The following is a 19,886-nucleotide window of genomic DNA, read 5'->3' on the forward strand; positions in this document are numbered from 1 at the left end:
ACAACACACAAGTTACGTAATTAATACGATGCAAACTAACTTAAAATACGAAACAACACACAAATACGAAACAAATCATCTTTAATCCTGAAACATTCCAAATTTGGTCCATATGTGCTTCACTAGATCTGCTTGCAATTCGTGATGAGCTTTTTGATCACGGAACTCAGATCTAGCACGCACATGATTTGCAAAAGCGGGTAATACCTCGGTTGAATATGGTCGCGGTGCACTAGATCCACTTTCCTCAGACTGCTCAAAATCGGTCCAACGTTGAGCATATGAATCTCGCTCATCCTCAACAATCATATTATGTAATATGATGCAAGACCTCATGATGATACTCAGATCGGCTATGTCCCACAAGCGAGCTGGTTCACGGATGATTTTAAATCGAGCTTGAAGCACTCCAAATGCATGTTTGATGTCCTTCCGACATCCCTCCTGATATTTTGCAAATAACTTATCGGGTTCACTTTGAGGAAGTCTAATAGATTTGACGAAAGTTGGATAAGAAGGGTAGATACCATCGGCTAGATAGTATGTCATATCATAGGGACGTTGATTCACATAGAAATTCACACTTGGAGTCTTTCCCTGTTCCACGTCATCAAAAACAGGTGAACGGTCTAGAACGTTTATGTCGTTCAACGTTCCCGGACATCCAAAAAAGGCATGCCAGATCCATAGATCATGAGATGCAACTGCTTCAAGAATAACTGTGGTGGTTCCCTTATCCCCCCTAGTAAATTGACCTTCCCATGCTTTAGGACAATTTTTCCACTCCCAGTGCATGCAGTCAATACTCCCAATCATCCCTGGGAACCCCCGTAGTTCACTTACATGTAGTATTTTTTGCAGGTCATCTTGGGTTGGTGCTCTGAGATACTCTTGCTCATACAATCGTATGATTCCTTTACAAAATCTACGTAAGCACTCTAATGCAGTAGTACCTCCTATTTTGATGTACTCATCGACCGCATCTGCTGCCATACCGTATGCTAACATTCGCATTGCTGTGGTACATTTTGCTAAAGGTGATATACCTTCTTTCTTGGCAGCATCAGCTCGCTGGGTGAAGTAGTTATCACTACTTGAAAGGTCCCCAACGATTCGAAGGAAAAGATGTTTTTGCATGCGGTACCGACGACGAAACATTGCATCGTCATATGTAGGCTCATCGGCAAAGTAGTCGTCAATTAGTCTTTGGTTTGTAGCTGGATGATCTCTATTGACATATTTTCTACTACGAGGTGCACCATCTTCCAATATTTTTTTCCGACGCTCTCTAAATCGGTTGAGTACATAAGTGTCTTCAACTTCAAGATTTTGCAAGTAGTTCCATAATATGGATGAAAATTTGGAACAAAGGATGATTGGTTGAAATTTGGTGTTAAACCAAAATTAGGTGTGTTTTGAGGATATTGATTGAAAAATTGATTTGAATTTTGATAATTGTTGGGATTTTGATAATTGTTGGGGTTTTGATAATTGTTGGAGTTTTGAGAATTGTTGGGATTTTGAGAATTGTTGGGATAATTAGAAGAATTGTTGGGATCCATTTCACTAAAAAAAGATTAAAACTTCAAAAGAAAGACTAATTAGAAAGTTAATAATAGATTAAGATAGTGAAAAATTTGATTTTTTTTTCTGTGTCCAAATGAAATGAACCAAGTCTCTATTTGTAGAAAAAAAAAATCACGAATTTTGGTATAAAAATTAAAAATTTAAAAATTAATTTTCAATGAAATAATTGAGTTCAAAGGATAAAAATCATAAAAATCCATCGGACCAATCAGCAGCAGCCACGTGGCTGCCTTTTATCCAAATTCAGTTTCTCTCTCCGCATTCCCTGCCTTCCACTCTCCCTGTCCGCGCGTGTTTCACACGCGCCAGTCTTGGCCAACGAAAATTCGCCACGCGTCCCCCTCATGTCAGGATTCAACATGTTGAAAGAATTCATCTTCTCCCTCCGCCAGCAAGGTTTCAACAGGTTCCCTCCAATGGTTTCAACAGTTGAAACACACATTCAACACCCTTTTTTCTTTCCATTGTGGGTAGTCTTAGAAACAAGATAAAGGGTATTTTAGTATTTTGGTAGACCAGTACATAATAAACTGGTCTTAATTAGTCCTTTGGGCTTAGTTAATAAAATGGTCCCTTAAAGACATTTTTGGTTTTAGATTGGTCCCTTAAAGAAAAAAAGGTCCAAATAGGTCCCTTAAAGAAAAAAAAGTCTGAATAGGTCCCTTAAAGACATCTCCGTTAATCAGTTTGGTCCCTAAAAAGATGTCTAAATAGGACCAAACTGATTAACAGATATGTTTTTAAGGGACCTATTCAGACCTTTTTTTCTTTAAGGGACCTATTTAGACCTTTTTTTCTTTAAGGGACCAATATGAAACCAAAAATGTCTTTAAGGGGCCATTTTATTAATTAAGCCTAAACTTTTTTATACTGAACAATTTTTTATCTTATATGATGGAAGATGGGTAGGCATGGCAATGGGGCGGGGCGGGGCGGGGACGGGTTTTGCCCTCCCCAAACCCAAATCCATAAAGTTCGGGTTTCCCCAAACTCATCCCAAATTCGAACGGGGATAAAAATGATAACCCCAAACCCATACCCAACGGGGATCGGGTATCCCCATCGGGTTTCGGGTATCCCCATTACGCCCCAAACCCATCTTTTGAAATTGGGGAAAACCCAAACCCGAACCCAAACTCAGTCAACTCGGGTTTTCCCCGTCAAAACGGGTATGGTTTAGGTGGGTACCCGCGGGTATGGATTTTATTGCCATGCCTAAAGATGGGTGAATAAAATGATATTTTGTTATTTTAGATAACTTGTATTTTAGTGAAGAATAATTTTTTGGGTGCTTCTATGGTGAGGCCAGAAAATTGGTTTCTTTAGTGAGGTCAATTGAATTGCCCAATAGAATTTTAAGTGATGACACATCAGCTCTACATTGTAATGAAGGTCTGTGATAAGTCTTTCTAATGAAAGTTTTACTTATTGCACATCACCCCTTCTTTTAGTTAAAATTATTTTAATAATTAAATCTTATCTTATTTAGATTTAAATCATATAACTAATATCCAATTTTTAATTGTCTTTTTAAAGTACAAATTTTCTCATTATTTGTGTTCTTCATTCTTCATGTATTCATCATTCACCATCCAGATCCTCTATTTTCATTGAACAACAACCTTAAAATTAAATATTCTGAAAATTACTACCACTATTCTAGATCTAAGATTTTTCTCCAAACGAGAGTTTAAACTCATTCCTTAGATCTAATTTTTACATTCACATCCAATAGAAATTTTACTATTTTGCTATATGATCCATTTCATTACAATATATACTCATTAAATCATTACTAGTATTTGTATGTTGCTGCATACTATCTATTTTAATTTGACTATCAAGAGCTTTTAGACCTTCTTATTTTCTTTTGTAGTTCATGGCTGGGAAGTGAAGACTTGATACATAACTCATCAAGTAGCCACTCATCCAAATTAGCTTAACTCAATCAACTATCTTTATGGTCAAATTAAATGATGGTAATGATACTCTTTCTTTATTTTTGTGCAGTAGTTATATATATCTTTGATATTTGACGTTGCAGTTGCAAGATTATATTAAGATTTCTATAACAGATTCTTCAATTCTAACTTCTTGTATCATTACCCATATAAGCTTTTTATATGCATTAGCATAGTGAGAAGAACTGGTTTTTATTAACAAGACAAGATGAGAGTAAACTAGGGAAAAGCTCCAAGTGCAGTATTTAATGGAAATACCTATATAAGAATGACTATATGTGTATCTGAGTTTTGAACTTAAACTTCTTGATTTTATTTGTCATATGGTTGATTATAGGAGTTCATTTTAACTAATTAAAGTTGATAGTGAATGAGTTGATATTAACTAATTATTTCTCTTTTGTTATTGCAGACAACTGATGTTGGTAGTGAGCTAATTGTGCTTTATGGATCTGATTTTATGGATATGGTTCTGGTTTGCAGCACAACCAGTTCTTGTGCAATTTTAGCATTCAAGGTTTTCGGTTCCGACCATGAGACGAAAGCGCTGTGACCTTTTTCTGTTATTGGCTGTTTGGTTGAAGTTTGAGGGCAGTTTCAAGATAGATTTTGTCATGTGCCTTCACAATGTGTGCCTTCACAGTTTGAGGGCTGCAAGGAGAGGAAAATGATTGTTTTCATAGTTTTAATTCTATACATACATTATTTCTGTATTGGTTACTTTTCAAGTGTCATGACCATGGAAGGCAAAAACTGTTGTGATTCCAAGACACCCAAGTAATTTCGTTTGAATTAAGAGTTTGAGTTCTTATTGTTAATATATATATTCTTCTCTTTTTATTTTCAATTATGATGAGTTTTGAGAGCATGATGTTGGACTGATTCCAATTCTAAATTCTGTATAGCAGTAGAAAAAAAAAATGATTTTTATTTATAAAAAATTAAGCGATTTCACGTCGGTTGAAAGAATTAACAGTCGTGAAATATTGCACATGTTAGAAAAACTCAATTATTATAGTAGAAGTTTATTGATATCTAAAATAAAACTTCTCAACTTGCATAAAGTTGGCCAAGATAAACTCAAAAAATTTGCCATAGAACTAGAAGCATGACTACTGATAATATTTTTCTAGATGTAATGTAACCTTGAGAAAAACAAGCAACCTTGAGAAAAATTAAGCATGACTACTGATGTAATGATAACTATTTTCATTCTGTTGCCTTTGGCCTTTGACCATAGTTGTTTTATCTATCTGTCAAAAGTCAAAATCACTAATCTTCACCTCTCCTTCTTTCTCTCACTTTCACTGAGTAGAACCGTGTCAAAATCACTCCGATTCGGAAGAACCTTACCAAAATCACTCTAATTCTTAATCCTTATGACTTCATCATAATCGACTTTTCAACAAACATGGGATAGTCTTTCAAAATAAAATACATGTGATAGAATTGCCGAAGCTTCTCAGAAAAATCTCTGATCTGAAGCTTGAAATTGTTAATCGCCGTCTTCATTTTCAGTCATCTTCGTGTTCCTTCTTCATCATTGTCTTTGTGTTCTGTCTCTGAGAATTGCAATTCCTCAAATTGTGTATCAGAATCAATGAAGAAGGGAACAACTCAGTGACTGGACTAAGGTTGTGGTGCATGCAATGCTATTTTGGTTAGTTTCCTCCACTTCACTTCCAAAATGTCGTAGTGGTTGATTGTGCAGTAGAAACATTTATACTGCGATATGGGTTCATGAGCATATCTGAAAATAAGTTGAAGATGATGTGCATGTAGATGAAGCAAGGAAGAGTGAGAAACACGGTCATCGTTTACATGTCAAATCATATCCTCAGCTGAAGCAAATCATAACAATTCTAGCAGCCTAGAGGTTGGAACTTCTGATGGTCATCATCACCAGCTTGAGAACAAATCCTGATTGGAAGAGTTGTGCAAATTCACATGGAAACAAACTTTTTGTGCTTTTCTGTAGTACTGCTTTTTGATATATCAGTAGCGGGAACAATAGTCTCACCAACAGCCTTTTTAACTGATGCACACAGAAGTCTACCAACAATTTTGTTACACCATTTTCAAAGATTGATTTTCATTGAGGAGCATGGATAAGATGCACTACCAATCCTGTAAATATATACAACTGGTATGTATTTATCCCTTCTTATCATACAAGAACATCAACGATCAGAGCATATGCTCCTTAGGGAAAATATCCATACCCAACTACGTGACAAACTTTTCCCTACCATCTCTCTATAACACTCACTACCTCACTAGTCACTACTCATTATCTCACCAATCTATCAGTTTGTCAATTATAAAAACACTGAACAAAAGAAACAACAATAACTTAAGCCTTTTTACCCATTAGGTTAAGCAGCTACATAAATGAAATGATGTTGAAACAAAGTGAAAATAATATTAATGTATAAATAGAAAAAAAAAATTACCTAGTTTTGATTATATAATAGACCTCTCTCAATCATTTCATGAAGAAGTTTCTCTGCTTTATCATTTTCACCTTTTTCAAAGAGGGAACGAATAATTGTTTCATAAGTTTTATCATCAGGAATGCAACCATTCATTTCCATTTTTGATAAAATGGTCAATGCTTCATCAAACAAGCCCTCGTTGCAAAATCCCTTGATTATACCATTATATGTATAGACATCTAGATTGTAGCCTTTGACCAAAAGATCTTCAAAAACCTTTCTGGCATCCTCCAGTCTTCCATTTATACACAATCCATGTATAAGAATAGTGTATGTATGCAAGTTTGGCTGAATACCCTTCTCTATAATTTTGGTTAATAATGCAATTGCCACGTCAACACGATGGTTTTTGAACAAAGCATCCAATATAGAACAGTAAGTCACCACATCAGGGATAATTTTGCTACGATGCATTTCATTGACAAGCTCCAAAGCCTTTTCGATTCTTCCCGATTTACACAAACCATCAATAAGTGAACTGTAAGTCACCACATCAGGGATAATTTTGCTACGATGCATTTCATTGACAAGCTCCAAAGCCTTTTCGATTCTTTCCGATTTACACAAACCATCAATAAGTGAATTGTAAGTCACCACATTAGGGATAACTTTGCTACGACGCATGTCATTGACAAGCTCCAAAGCCTTTTTGATTCTTCCCGATTTACACAAACCATCAATAAGTGAACTGTAAGTCACCACATCAGGGATAATTTTGCTACGATGCATTTCAATGACAAGCTCCAAAGCCTTTTCGATTCTTCCCGATTTACACAAACCATCAATAAGTGAACTGTAAGTCACCACATCAGGGATAATTTTGCTACGATGCATTTCAATGACAAGCTCCAAAGCCTTTTTGATTCTTCCCGATTTACACAAACCATCAATAAGTGAACTGTAAGTCACCACATTAGGGATAACTTTGCTACGACACATTTCATTGACAAGCTCCAAAGCCTTTTTGATTCTTCCCGATTTACACAAACCATCAATAAGTGAAGTGTAAGTCACCGCATTACGGATAATTTTGCTACGATGCATTTCATTGACAAGCTCCAAAGCCTTTTCGATTCTTCCCGATTTACACAAACCATCAATAAGTGAATTGTAAGTCACCACATTAGGAATAATTTTTTTATGATGCATTTCATCGACAAGCGCCAAAGCCTTTTCGATTCTTCCCGATTTACACAAACCATTAATAAGTGAATTGTAAGTCACCACATCAGGAATAATTTTTTTATGATGCATTTCATTGACAAGCTCCAAAGCCTTTTCGATTCTTCCCGATTTACACAAACCATCAATAAGTGAATTGTAAGTCACCACATTCGGAATAATCATTCTACGACGCATTTCATTGAACAGATTCACGGCTTCATCTACCATTTTAAACTTACAAAATCCATTAATCAAGGCATTGTAGCTCCAAGCATTAGGAGGCACTCCATTCTTAGCCATAGTGTTGAGTATATCTTTAGCTTTGTTCATTTCTCCAACTTTACATAACCCGTTAATCAAAGTTGTGTAGCTAACTTCATTCAATTGAAATCTGTGTGTAACCAACTTGTGATGAAAGTTCAATGCTTTATCGATCTCACCTTTGAGACAAAGACCTTTGATGAGTGTAGTAAAGGTTATGACATGTGGGTGATAACCCTTTTTGAGAATAGTGGCAAATACAGCAAATGAAAGAGAAATTTGACCCAATTGAGAGAAACAATTTATCAAGATATTGAAAGTGACAAAGTCTGAGTAAATTTCGTTTAATTCCATCTTTTGATGAAGTGAAATAACAGTTGAGTAGTGTTTGAGCTTGACAAGGGAAGTTAAGATTTTGTTAAATTCGATTGTCTCTGGTGTAGGCTTGTTCTGACGGAGCAATTGATTGAATGTGGAAATGAGAGTAGTGTGGTCTTGATGATGAAATTTAGAGTCTAGCTTTGTTCTTGTTGTTGATTTAGTTGAAGGAATGAAATTAGGTTTTGAAAGTTGTTGAAATTTGGGAGTTTCTGGAAAATTACGAGTGATGATTGAAAATGACATTGTTGTGGTTTGGTTGAAGGAGAGATGATAGCAGTATCGATTTGTGGTACGGAATGGAATTGAGAGTATGAAGAAGAAGAAGTTGAAAGGGGATTTTAGGGTTTGAAAATTGGAAATGGAAGGACACATGTGAAGTCTGGTATTTGTTCACTATGGTTCATGTTGTACCCCACATGTTGCTTCACACGCGCCGAGTAGAGTGTAGAGCATGGTCAGAGCCTAAAATGGTTCATCTTAGACTACCCACAGGCCACAATGGTTTCAACACCAAAAAATATTCAACACCCACTTTTTCACTCCACATCATTTTCTCTTTCTTCCACCTAATCATTCAACACACATTCAACTTTTACCCTCTCCAATGGTTTTTATATTCAACACCATACCCCACCACTTTCTCTACCCCACCACTTTCTATTTCATATTCTTATTTAAATTTTAATTTTTGTTTTTATGATTAAATAACATTATAATTATCGATTAAAATTAAATTAAAATAAGACACTTAACAAAATTTATTTAAATTTTTTTTTTATTTTCTTAATTTAAAATGCAATACATCACACAAATAACGTAATTAGTACGATACAAATTAACTTAAAATGCAATACAACACACAAGTTACGTAATTAATACGATGCAAACTAACTTAAAATACGAAACAACACACAAATACGAAACAAATCATCTTTAATCCTGAAACATTCCAAATTTGGTCCATATGTGCTTCACTAGATCTGCTTGCAATTCGTGATGAGCTTTTTGATCACGGAACTCAGATCTAGCACGCACATGATTTGCAAAAGCGGGTAATACCTCGGTTGAATATGGTCGCGGTGCACTAGATCCACTTTCCTCAGACTGCTCAAAATCGGTCCAACGTTGAGCATATGAATCTCGCTCATCCTCAACAATCATATTATGTAATATGATGCAAGACCTCATGATGATACTCAGATCGGCTATGTCCCACAAGCGAGCTGGTTCACGGATGATTTTAAATCGAGCTTGAAGCACTCCAAATGCACGTTTGATGTCCTTCCGACATCCCTCCTGATATTTTGCAAATAACTTATCGGGTTCACTTTGAGGAAGTCTAATAGATTTGACGAAAGTTGGATAAGAAGGGTAGATACCATCGGCTAGATAGTATGTCATATCATAGGGACGTTGATTCACATAGAAATTCACACTTGGAGTCTTTCCCTGTTCCACGTCATCAAAAACAGGTGAACGGTCTAGAACGTTTATGTCGTTCAACGTTCCCGGACATCCAAAAAAGACATGCCAGATCCATAGATCATGAGATGCAACTGCTTCAAGAATAACTGTGGTGGTTCCCTTATCCCCCCTAGTAAATTGACCTTCCCATGCTTTAGGACAATTTTTCCACTCTCAGTGCATGCAGTCAATACTCCCAATCATCCCTGGGAACCCCCGTAGTTCACTTACATGTAGTATTTTTTGCAGGTCATCTTGGGTTGGTGCTCTGAGATACTCTTGCTCATACAATCGTATGATTCCTTTACAAAATCTACGTAAGCACTCTAATGCAGTAGTACCTCCTATTTTGATGTACTCATCGACCGCATCTGCTGCCATACCGTATGCTAACATTCGCATTGCTGTGGTACATTTTGCTAAAGGTGATATACCTTCTTTCTTGGCAGCATCAGCTTGCTGGGTGAAGTAGTTATCACTACTTGAAAGGTCCCCAACGATTCGAAGGAAAAGATGTTTTTGCATGCGGTACCGACGACGAAACATTGCATCGTCATATGTAGGCTCATCGGCAAAGTAGTCGTCAATTAGTCTTTGGTTTGCAGCTGGATGATCTCTATTGACATATTTTCTACTACGAGGTGCACCATCTTCCAATATTTTTTTCCGACGCTCTCTAAATCGGTTGAGTACATAAGTGTCTTCAACTTCAAGATTTTGCAAGTAGTTCCATAATATGGATGAAAATTTGGAACAAAGGATGATTGGTTGAAATTTGGTGTTAAACCAAAATTATGTGTGTTTTGAGGATATTGATTGAAAATTTGATTTGAATTTTGATAATTGTTGGGATTTTGATAATTGTTGGGGTTTTGATAATTGTTGGAGTTTTGAGAATTGTTGGGATTTTGAGAATTGTTGGGATAATTAGAAGAATTGTTGGGATTCATTTCACTAAAAAAAGATTAAAACTTCAAAAGAAAGACTAATTAGAAAGTTAATAATAGATTAAGATAGTGAAAAATTTGATTTTTTTTCTGTGTCCAAATGAAATGAACCAAGTCTCTATTTGTAGAGAAAAAAAAATCACGAATTTTGGTATAAAAATTAAAAATTTAAAAATTAATTTTCAATGAAATAATTGAGTTCAAAGGATAAAAATCATAAAAATCCACCGGACCAATCAGCAGCAGCCACGTGGCTGCCTTTTATCCAAATTCAGTTTCTCTCTCCGCATTCCCTGCCTTCCACTCTCCCTGTCCTCGCGTGTTTCACACGCGCCAGTCTTGGCCAACGAAAATTCGCCACGCGTCCCCCTCATGTCAGGATTCAACATGTTGAAAGAATTCATCTTCTCCCTCCGCCAGCAAGGTTTCAACAGGTTCCCTCCAATGGTTTCAACAGTTGAAACACACATTCAACACCCTTTTTTCTTTCCATTGTGGGTAGTCTTAGAAACAAGATAAAGGGTATTTTAGTATTTTGGTAGACCAGTACATAATAAACTGGTCTTAATTAGTCCTTTGGGCTTAGTTAATAAAATGGTCCCTTAAAGACATTTTTGGTTTTAGATTGGTCCCTTAAAGAAAAAAAGGTCCAAATAGGTCCCTTAAAGAAAAAAAAGTCTGAATAGGTCCCTTAAAGACATCTCCGTTAATCAGTTTGGTCCCTAAAAAGATGTCTAAATAGGATCAAACTGATTAACAGATATGTTTTTAAGGGACCTATTCGGACCTTTTTTTCTTTAAGGGACCTATTTAGACCTTTTTTTCTTTAAGGGACCAATATGAAACCAAAAATGTCTTTAAGGGACCATTTTATTAATTAAGCCTAAACTTTTTTATACTGAACAATTTTTTATCTTATATGATGGAAGATGGGTAGGCATGGCAATGGGGCGGGGCGGGGACGGGTTTTGCCCTCCCCAAACCCAAATCCATAAAGTTCGGGTTTCCCCAAACTCATCCCAAATTCGAACGGGGATAAAAATGATAACCCCAAACCCATACCCAACGGGGATCGGGTATCCCCATCGGGTTTCGGGTATCCCCATTACGCCCCAAACCCATCTTTTGAAATTGGGGAAAACCCAAACCCGAACCCAAACTCAGTCAACTCGGGTTTTCCCCGTCAAAACGGGTATGGTTTAGGTGGGTACCCGCGGGTATGGATTTTATTGCCATGCCTAAAGATGGGTGAATAAAATGATATTTTGTTATTTTAGATAACTTGTATTTTAGTGAAGAATAATTTTTTGGGTGCTTCTATGGTGAGGCCAGAAAATTGGTTTCTTTAGTGAGGTCAATTGAATTGCCCAATAGAATTTTAAGTGATGACACATCAGCTCTACATTGTAATGAAGGTCTATGATAAGTCTTTCTAATGAAAGTTTTACTTATTGCACATCACCCCTTCTTTTAGTTAAAATTATTTTAATAATTAAATCTTATCTTATTTAGATTTAAATCATATAACTAATATCCAATTTTTAATTGTCTTTTTAAAGTACAAATTTTCTCATTATTTGTGTTCTTCATTCTTCATGTATTCATCATTCACCATCCAGATCCTCTATTTTCATTGAACAACAACCTTAAAATTAAATATTCTGAAAATTACTACCACTATTCTAGATCTAAGATTTTTCTCCAAACGAGAGTTTAAACTCATTCCTTAGATCTAATTTTTACATTCACATCCAATAGAAATTTTACTATTTTGCTATATGATCCATTTCATTACAATATATACTCATTAAATCATTACTTGTATTTGTATGTTGCTGCATACTATCTATTTTAATTTGACTATCAAGAGCTTTTAGACCTTCTTATTTTCTTTTGTAGTTCATGGCTGGGAAGTGAAGACTTGATACATAACTCATCAAGTAGCCACTCATCCAAATTAGCTTAACTCAATCAACTATCTCTATGGTCAAATTAAATGATGGTAATGATACTCTTTCTTTATTTTTGTGCAGTAGTTATATATATCTTTGATATTTGACGTTGCAGTTGCAAGATTATATTAAGATTTCTATAACAGATTCTTCAATTCTAACTTCTTGTATCATTAACCCATATAAGCTCTTTATATGCATTAGCATAGTGAGAAGAACTGGTTTTTATTAACAAGACAAGATGAGAGTAAACTAGGGAAAAGCTCCAAGTGCAGTATTTAATGGAAATACCTATATAAGAATGACTATATGTGTATCTGAGTTTTGAACTTAAACTTCTTGATTTTATTTGTCATATGGTTGATTATAGGAGTTCATTTTAACTAATTAAAGTTGATAGTGAATGAGTTGATATTAACTAATTATTTCTCTTTTGTTATTGCAGACAACTGATGTTGGTAGTGAGCTAATTGTGCTTTATGGATCTGATTTTATGGATATGGTTCTGGTTTGCAGCACAACCAGTTCTTGTGCAATTTTAGCATTCAAGGTTTTCGGTTCCGACCATGAGACGAAAGCGCTGTGACCTTTTTCTGTTATTGGCTGTTTGGTTGAAGTTTGAGGGCAGTTTCAAGATAGATTTTGTCATGTGCCTTCACAATGTGTGCCTTCACAGTTTGAGGGCTGCAAGGAGAGGAAAATGATTGTTTTCATAGTTTTAATTCTATACATACATTATTTCTGTATTGGTTACTTTTCAAGTGTCATGTCCATGGAAGGCAAAAACTGTTGTGATTCCAAGACACCCAAGTAATTTCGTTTGAATTAAGAGTTTGTGTTCTTATTGTTAATATATATATTCTTCTCTTTTTATTTTCAATTATGATGAGTTTTGAGAGCATGATGTTGGACTGATTCCAATTCTAAATTCTGTATAGCAGTAGAAAAAAAAAATGATTTTTATTTATAAAAAATTAAGCGATTTCACGTCGGTTGAAAGAATTAACAGTCGTGAAATATTGCACATGTTAGAAAAACTCAATTATTATAGTAGAAGTTTATTGATATCTAAAATAAAACTTCTCAACTTGCATAAAGTTGGCCAAGATAAACTCAAAAAATTTGCCATAGAACTAGAAGCATGACTACTGATAATATTTTTCTAGATGTAATGTAACCTTGAGAAAAACAAGCAACCTTGAGAAAAATTAAGCATGACTACTGATGTAATGATAACTATTTTCATTCTGTTGCCTTTGGCCTTTGACCATAGTTGTTTTATCTATCTGTCAAAAGTCAAAATCACTAATCTTCACCTCTCCTTCTTTCTCTCACTTTCACTGAGTAGAACCGTGTCAAAATCACTCCGATTCGGAAGAACCTTACCAAAATCACTCTAATTCTTAATCCTTATGTCTTCATCATAATCGACTTTTCAACAAACATGGGATAGTCTTTCAAAAAAAAATACATGTGATAGAATTGCCGAAGCTTCTTAGAAAAATCTCTGATCTGAAGCTTGAAATTGTTAATCGCCGTCTTCATTTTCAGTCATCTTCATCTTCGTGTTCCTTCTTCATCATTGTCTCTGTGTTCTGTCTCTGAGAATTGCAATTCCTCAAATTGTGTATCAGAATCGATGAAGAAGGGAACAACTCAGTGACTGGACTAAGGTTGTGGTGCATGCAATGCTATTTTGGTTAGTTTCCTCCACTTCACTTCCAAAATGTCGTAGTGGTTGATTGTGCAGTAGAAACATTTATACTGCGATATGGGTTCATGAGCATATCTGAAAATAAGTTGAAGATGATGTGCATGTAGATGAAGCAAGGAAGAGTGAGAAACACGGTCATCATTTACATGTCAAATCATATCCTCAGCTGAAGCAAATCATAACAATTCTAGCAGCCTAGAGGTTGGAACTTCTGATGGTCATCATCACCAGCTTGAGAACAAATCCTGATTGGAAGAGTTGTGCAAATTCACATGGAAACAAACTTTTTATGCTTTTCTGTAGTACTGCTTTTTGATATATCAGTAGCGGGAACAATCGTCTCACCAACAGCCTTTTTAACTGATGCACACAGAAGTCTACCAACAATTTTGTTACACCATTTTCAAAGATTGATTTTCATTGAGGAGCATGGATAAGATGCACTACCAATCCTGTAAATATATACAACTGGTATGTATTTATCCCTTCTTATCATACAAGAACATCAACGATCAGAGCATATGCTCCTTAGGGAAAATATCCATACCCAACTACGTGACAAACTTTTCCCTACCATCTCTCTATAACACTCACTACCTCACTAGTCACTACTCATTATCTCACCAATCTATCAGTTTGTCAATTATAAAAACACTGAACAAAAGAAACAACAATAACTTAAGCCTTTTTACCCATTAGGTTAAGCAGCTACATAAATGAAATGATGTTGAAACAAAGTGAAAATAATATTAATGTATAAATAGAAAAAAAAATTACCTAGTTTTGATTATATAATAGACCTCTCTCAATCATTTCACGAAGAAGTTTCTCTGCTTTATCATTTTCACCTTTTTCAAAGAGGGAACGAATAATTGTTTCATAAACCTTTCTGGCATCCTCCAGTCTTCCATTTATACACAATCCATGTATAAGAATAGTGTATGTATGCAAGTCTGGCTGAATACCCTTCTCTATAATTTTGGTTAATAATGCAATTGCCTCGTCAACACGATGGTTTTTGAACAAAGCATCCAATATAGAACAGTAAGTCACCACATTAGGGATAATTTTGCTATGATGCATTTCATTGACAAGCTCCAAAGCCTTTTCAATTCTTCCCGATTTACACAAACCATCAATAAGTGAACTGTAAGTCACCAAATCAGGGATAATTTTGCTACGATGCATTTCATTGACAAGCTCCAAAGCCTTTTTGATTCTTTCCGATTTACACAAACCATCAATAAGTGAATTGTAAGTCACCACATTAAGGATAATTTTGCTACGATGCATTTCAATGACAAGCTCCAAAGCCTTTTTGATTCTTCCCGATTTACACAAACCATCAATAAGTGAATTGTAAGTCACCACATCAGGAATAATTTTTTTACGATGCATTTCATTGACAAGCTCCAAAGCCTTTTTGATTCTTCCCGATTTACACAAACCATCAATAAGTGAATTGTAAGTCACCACATTAGGGATAATTTTGCTATGATGCATTTCATTGACAAGCTCCAAAGCCTTTTTGATTCCTCCCGATTTACACAAACCATCAATAAGTGAACTGTAAGTCACCAAATCAGGGATAATTTTGCTACGATGCATTTCATTGACAAGCTCCAAAGCCTTTTTGATTCTTCCCGATTTACACAAACCATCAATAAGTGAATTGTAAGTCACCACATCAGGAATAATTTTTTTATGATGCATTTCATCGACAAGCTCCAAAGCCTTTTCGATTCTTCCCGATTTACACAAACCATTAATAAGTGAATTGTAAGTCACCACATCAGGAATAATTTTTTTATGATGCATTTCATTGACAAGCTCCAAAGCCTTTTCGATTCTTCCCGATTTACACAAACCATCAATAAGTGAATTGTAAGTCACCACATTCGGAATAATCATTCTACGACGCATTTCATTGAACAGATTCACGGCTTCATCTACCATTTTAAACTTACAAAATCCATTAATCAAGGCATTGTAGCTCCAAGCATTAGGAGGCACTCCATTCTTAGCCATAGTGTTGAGTATATCTTTAGCTTTGTTCATTTCTCCAACTTTACATAACCCATGAATCAAAGTTGTGTAGTTAGCTTCATCCAATTGAAATCTGTGTGTAACCAACTTGTGATGAAAGTTCAATGCTTTATCGATCTCACCTTTGAGACAAAGACCTTTGATGAGTGTATTAAAGGTTATGACGTCTGGGTGATAACCCTTTTTGAGAATAGTGGCAAATACAGCAAATGAAAGAGAAATTTGACCCAATTCAGAAAAACAATTTATCAAGATCTTGAAAGTGACAAAGTCTGAGTAAATTTCGTTTAATTCCATCTTTTGATGAAGTGAAATAACAGTTGAGTAGTGTTTGAGCTTGGCAAGGGAAGTTAAGATTTTGTTAAATTCGATTGTCTCTGGTGTAGGCTTGTTCTGACGGAGCAATTGATTGAATGTGGAAATGAGAGTAGTGTGGTCTTGATGATGAAATTTAGAGTCTAGCTTTGTTCTTGTTGTTGATTTAGTTGAAGGAATGAAATTAGGTTTTGAAAGTTGTTGAAATTTGGGAGTTTCTGGAAAATTACAAGTGATGATTGAAAATGACATTGTTGTGGTTTGGTTGAAGGAGAGATGATAGCAGTATCGATTTGTGGTACGGAATGGAATTGAGAGTATGAAGAAGAAGAAAGGGGATTTTAGGGTTTGAAAATTGGAAATGGAAGGAGACCTGTGAAGTTTTATACTTCAAATGGCGAACTATCTTTCGATGTTTTCCGATACCTACTCGATATATCTTTCGATGTTTTCTGATACACGTATCGGAGAAGTATCAGTCATTAATACTCCCTCCGGTCCTTTTATAAGGAACACTTGGGGCAAAAAATTTGGTCCTTTTTATAAGAAACTTTGACCAATTTTCAAATGTTTTAAATGTTCAATTTCACTTATGCCCTTATTTATTATGAGAGAGAATTTAAAAATAATTAAGTTAGTTGAATAAAGAGTAATTAAATAAGGGTATACATGGAATAAATTTAAATTTATAAGAGTATTAAATGAAAATAACTATGTTAAATGTGCTTCATTGGTCTGTGTGATTTTTTTAAAGTGTTCCTTATAAAAAGTACCGGATGGAGTATTATTTAAAATATATATATATATATATATATATATATATATATATATATATATATATATAGGGAAATGAAAGTTGGTTACAAATGAAAGTGGTGCCTCCTCCTCTAAACAAATTCCCTTTTTATAGGGAAATATGGAACACTATTTGTTCCGGTAAAAGGTGCTTCTTACCTAAAGCAACCAGTAAATAAAAGCAACAAAAATAATAATACAATCAAACGACAAAAGTTAATAATGCCGGGTACACTGAGGGCCCCATCGACACAATTATTAACTTTGAAACAGAAAAAGAAAATTATAACATAAAACAAACAACTTTTATAAAGTAGTGTATATTTCTCTGCAGCATCATTTGCTACTTTGAAATTTTCTTTGCAGCATCATTTGCTACTTTGACATTTTTCTTAACGGGAGAAAATTAACCACGTGTCCTCTTCCCTTGAGCCACGCCTTCTATGAGACTGTCCCAGAAATCTTCTGGAGTGGGAGATTGAGATTCTCCTGCTAGGATGTCCATTGAACCCTGAGAAGATGTCGACATTGTATCTTCTTTGCATGAAGGAAATGTCTTCAAAAACTGGGATTTCATATGATCAAGAGTCCTGATCATAATCTCGTCTTCAGATTCATTGGGATATTTCTTTTGAAAATAGCTCTTCATTTGATCTAGAGAGAATTGAGTAGCCTCTTGACCACCTTTCTTGGATTTATCTTCCTGAATTGAATTATTAATACTGCTAACAATATTTTGAATATCTTCTGGGGACATTTTATTCCACCATTTAAAGAAAAAGTTTCTTTCTAGGATCGGAATATTAAACCGATCTTTTGAAATCTTCAAAGACCACCTCCAAATCCATGGAATTTGGAATTTTATAAAGAATAAAGCTGGACATTGTCCTGTAATTAAATTATCTGAAGCGATCTTTAAAATTAAAGGACTATTATCACACCAAGAATTATAAAGCTCTAATAATTCCTTTGGTAAAATTTCTAGAGAAGGACCAAATTTGATCCACCACTCAAAAAACCAATTTGGTATTTCAGAAGCCAAAATATTTGGGTTGATTGAGAAAAACCAAGAATGTTTATTCTTTGGATTCTGGTAATAGAATACCTGTGTAAAAGCTTGGACATAGTCCCAATAATTAAAATATATATATTTTCCTTCGGCTACTTTAATAGCTTTTTCTCCATTTGGGTTAAATCCCCATTCTCTTGGGAGTAAGATCTTATTAATATGGCATTTTGAAAAATTTATAAAATTTTCTGGGTTATTACCTTGATAATAATGAGTTATAGTTACAGATTCTGTAACATTTAATAGAATTTCTAAATTCGGTCTTGATTTTCCAAAAAGACCTGGATATCCTCTTGAATCTAGATATTTTGTTTTTACTGACCAACCATTATTATTGGCTTGGGTTATATCATCATGTTCAACATACATAATTTTTTCTGTGACAGGATTTTCAAAATATTCTGAAACCTGTTCTGGATTATTAATCACAGTATCCTTATAAGTTATTAACTTATTTTGCTCATTTGAATTTGAAGAAGATGCTTCTTCTTTTTTGGATGTTTGCTTATTTTTATTATAAGCAATTGTGGTCCAATCCCCTATTAGAGGGATGTTAGATTCTTGCAAAGGCACTATGCCTCTGCTATGTCTCCCTCGGCCACGACCTCTTCCCCCGTAGGGGCCTGACATCTTAGTCGCCCTGCAAAAATTCACGTGTAAGATAATCAGCTAGAGAATTATTTTCTCCTTTAATGTATTGAATATCAAAATCAAAAGCAGATAATTGGGCTTGCCATCCTGCAAAAATTTGTTTTGCAACTAGATTTTTAACATCCTTTTCAATTATTGACTTAGCTGAACTACAATCAATCCTGAGTAAAAACTTTTGATTTAAAAGGTCACTTTGGAATTTAGAAATGCATTTTATAATGGATAGCATTTCTTTTTTTATAGTTGAATATTTTTTCTGAGTGTCATTCCATTTTCCAGAGGTAAATCTAATAAGGACTTCTTTTGAAGTTTCGGGTATAACCTGTTTCAGGATACCTCCATATCCTAAATTGGAGGCATCAGTCTCAACAATCTTAAAATATTTAGGATTAGCTAAGGATAAGCAAGGCAAACATTTAACTTTAGCTTTTATGTTTTTAACTGCCTGGGTATGATTCTCAGTCCAAGGGCCAAGTTTATTTTTAAGCCTGTTATAAAGAATAGCGGTATCCTCTGCTAGATTTTTATAATAGTCTGAAATATAATTCAAACTTCCCAAAAATCTTTGTAATTGGGTTTTATCAATGATAACGTCGGGAAATTTAGAAGCAAATTCAATACTTCTACTAATAGGAACTATTGTTCCTTGATTAATTTCATGTCCTAAAAATCTGACTTTTGTTTGAAAAAGTTTCATTTTGGGTGCAGATAAAACAAGACCATTATGTATAATAATGTTTTTAAATATTTTTAAATGTTTAAAATGCTGATCTAAGGATTTAGAAAAGACTAACACATCATCAATATAAACAATAATAAAATCTGAATAAGGATTAAAAATATCATTCATTATATTCTGAAATTCAGAAGGGGCATTCTTTAATCCAAAAGGAAGGACATTCCATTCATAATGTCCAAAAGGAACGGCAAAAGCTGTTTTATATCTATCAGTTTCATTAATCTGAATTTGCCAATATCCAGACTTCATGTCAAATTTTGAAAATATTAATGAGTCATTTAACCTATCTAATAAGTCTTTCTTATTAGGAATAGGATATCTAATCCATTTTAAAACCTTATTAAG

The 19,886-nt window shown here is 34.6% G+C and overlaps 3 protein-coding genes, 1 long non-coding RNA gene and 1 pseudogene across 4 annotated transcripts; 1 reads left to right on the forward strand and 4 right to left on the reverse strand.

Annotated features, from left to right (window-relative positions):
- Positions 1-20: 20 nt before the first annotated feature.
- LOC123922805 (putative nuclease HARBI1) lies at positions 21-2,052 on the reverse strand. The gene is made up of 2 exons (XM_045975494.1): positions 2,028-2,052; positions 21-1,319 (listed from the first exon to the last, which is right to left on the reverse strand). The coding sequence occupies exons 1-2, from the start codon at positions 2,050-2,052 to the stop codon at positions 82-84; spliced, it is 1,263 nt and encodes a 420-aa protein (XP_045831450.1). The 3' UTR covers positions 21-81.
- A 2,497-nt stretch (positions 2,053-4,549) lies between these two features.
- On the reverse strand, positions 4,550-8,250 carry LOC123921138 (pentatricopeptide repeat-containing protein At1g62680, mitochondrial-like). The gene is made up of 2 exons (XM_045973553.1): positions 6,002-8,250; positions 4,550-5,675 (listed from the first exon to the last, which is right to left on the reverse strand). The coding sequence occupies exon 1, from the start codon at positions 8,219-8,221 to the stop codon at positions 6,002-6,004; it is 2,220 nt and encodes a 739-aa protein (XP_045829509.1). The 5' UTR covers positions 8,222-8,250; the 3' UTR covers positions 4,550-5,675.
- A 471-nt stretch (positions 8,251-8,721) lies between these two features.
- Positions 8,722-10,753, reverse strand: LOC123922806 (annotated as a pseudogene).
- Positions 10,754-12,023: 1,270 nt separating this feature from the next.
- LOC123921140 lies at positions 12,024-13,092 on the forward strand. The gene is made up of 2 exons (XR_006813967.1): positions 12,024-12,262; positions 12,658-13,092. It is a non-coding gene; the product is annotated as an uncharacterized LOC123921140 (long non-coding RNA).
- Positions 13,093-13,240: 148 nt separating this feature from the next.
- LOC123921139 (pentatricopeptide repeat-containing protein At1g63330-like) lies at positions 13,241-16,687 on the reverse strand. The gene is made up of 2 exons (XM_045973554.1): positions 14,704-16,687; positions 13,241-14,378 (listed from the first exon to the last, which is right to left on the reverse strand). Exon 1 carries the CDS (start codon positions 16,537-16,539, stop codon positions 14,704-14,706), a length of 1,836 nt encoding a protein of 611 aa, XP_045829510.1. The 5' UTR covers positions 16,540-16,687; the 3' UTR covers positions 13,241-14,378.
- Positions 16,688-19,886: the final 3,199 nt, after the last annotated feature.

The sequence above is a fragment of the Trifolium pratense genome, linkage group LG4 (assembly GCF_020283565.1).
Source record: "Trifolium pratense cultivar HEN17-A07 linkage group LG4, ARS_RC_1.1, whole genome shotgun sequence".
Classification (NCBI taxonomy): Eukaryota; Viridiplantae; Streptophyta; class Magnoliopsida; order Fabales; family Fabaceae; genus Trifolium; species Trifolium pratense.

Coding starts and splice junctions, on each gene's coding strand:
- LOC123922805 (XM_045975494.1), bottom strand. CDS start 2,052: ATGGAAAGAAAAAAGGGTGTTGAAT. Junction 1,320..2,027: donor AAGAAAAAAGGGTGTTGAAT/GTGTGTTTCAAC, acceptor AAAATCTTGAAG/TTGAAGACACTTATGTACTC.
- LOC123921138 (XM_045973553.1), bottom strand. CDS start 8,221: ATGTGTCCTTCCATTTCCAATTTTCAAACCCTAAAATCCCCTTTCAAC.
- LOC123921139 (XM_045973554.1), bottom strand. CDS start 16,539: ATGTCATTTTCAATCATCACTTGTAATTTTCCAGAAACTCCCAAATTT.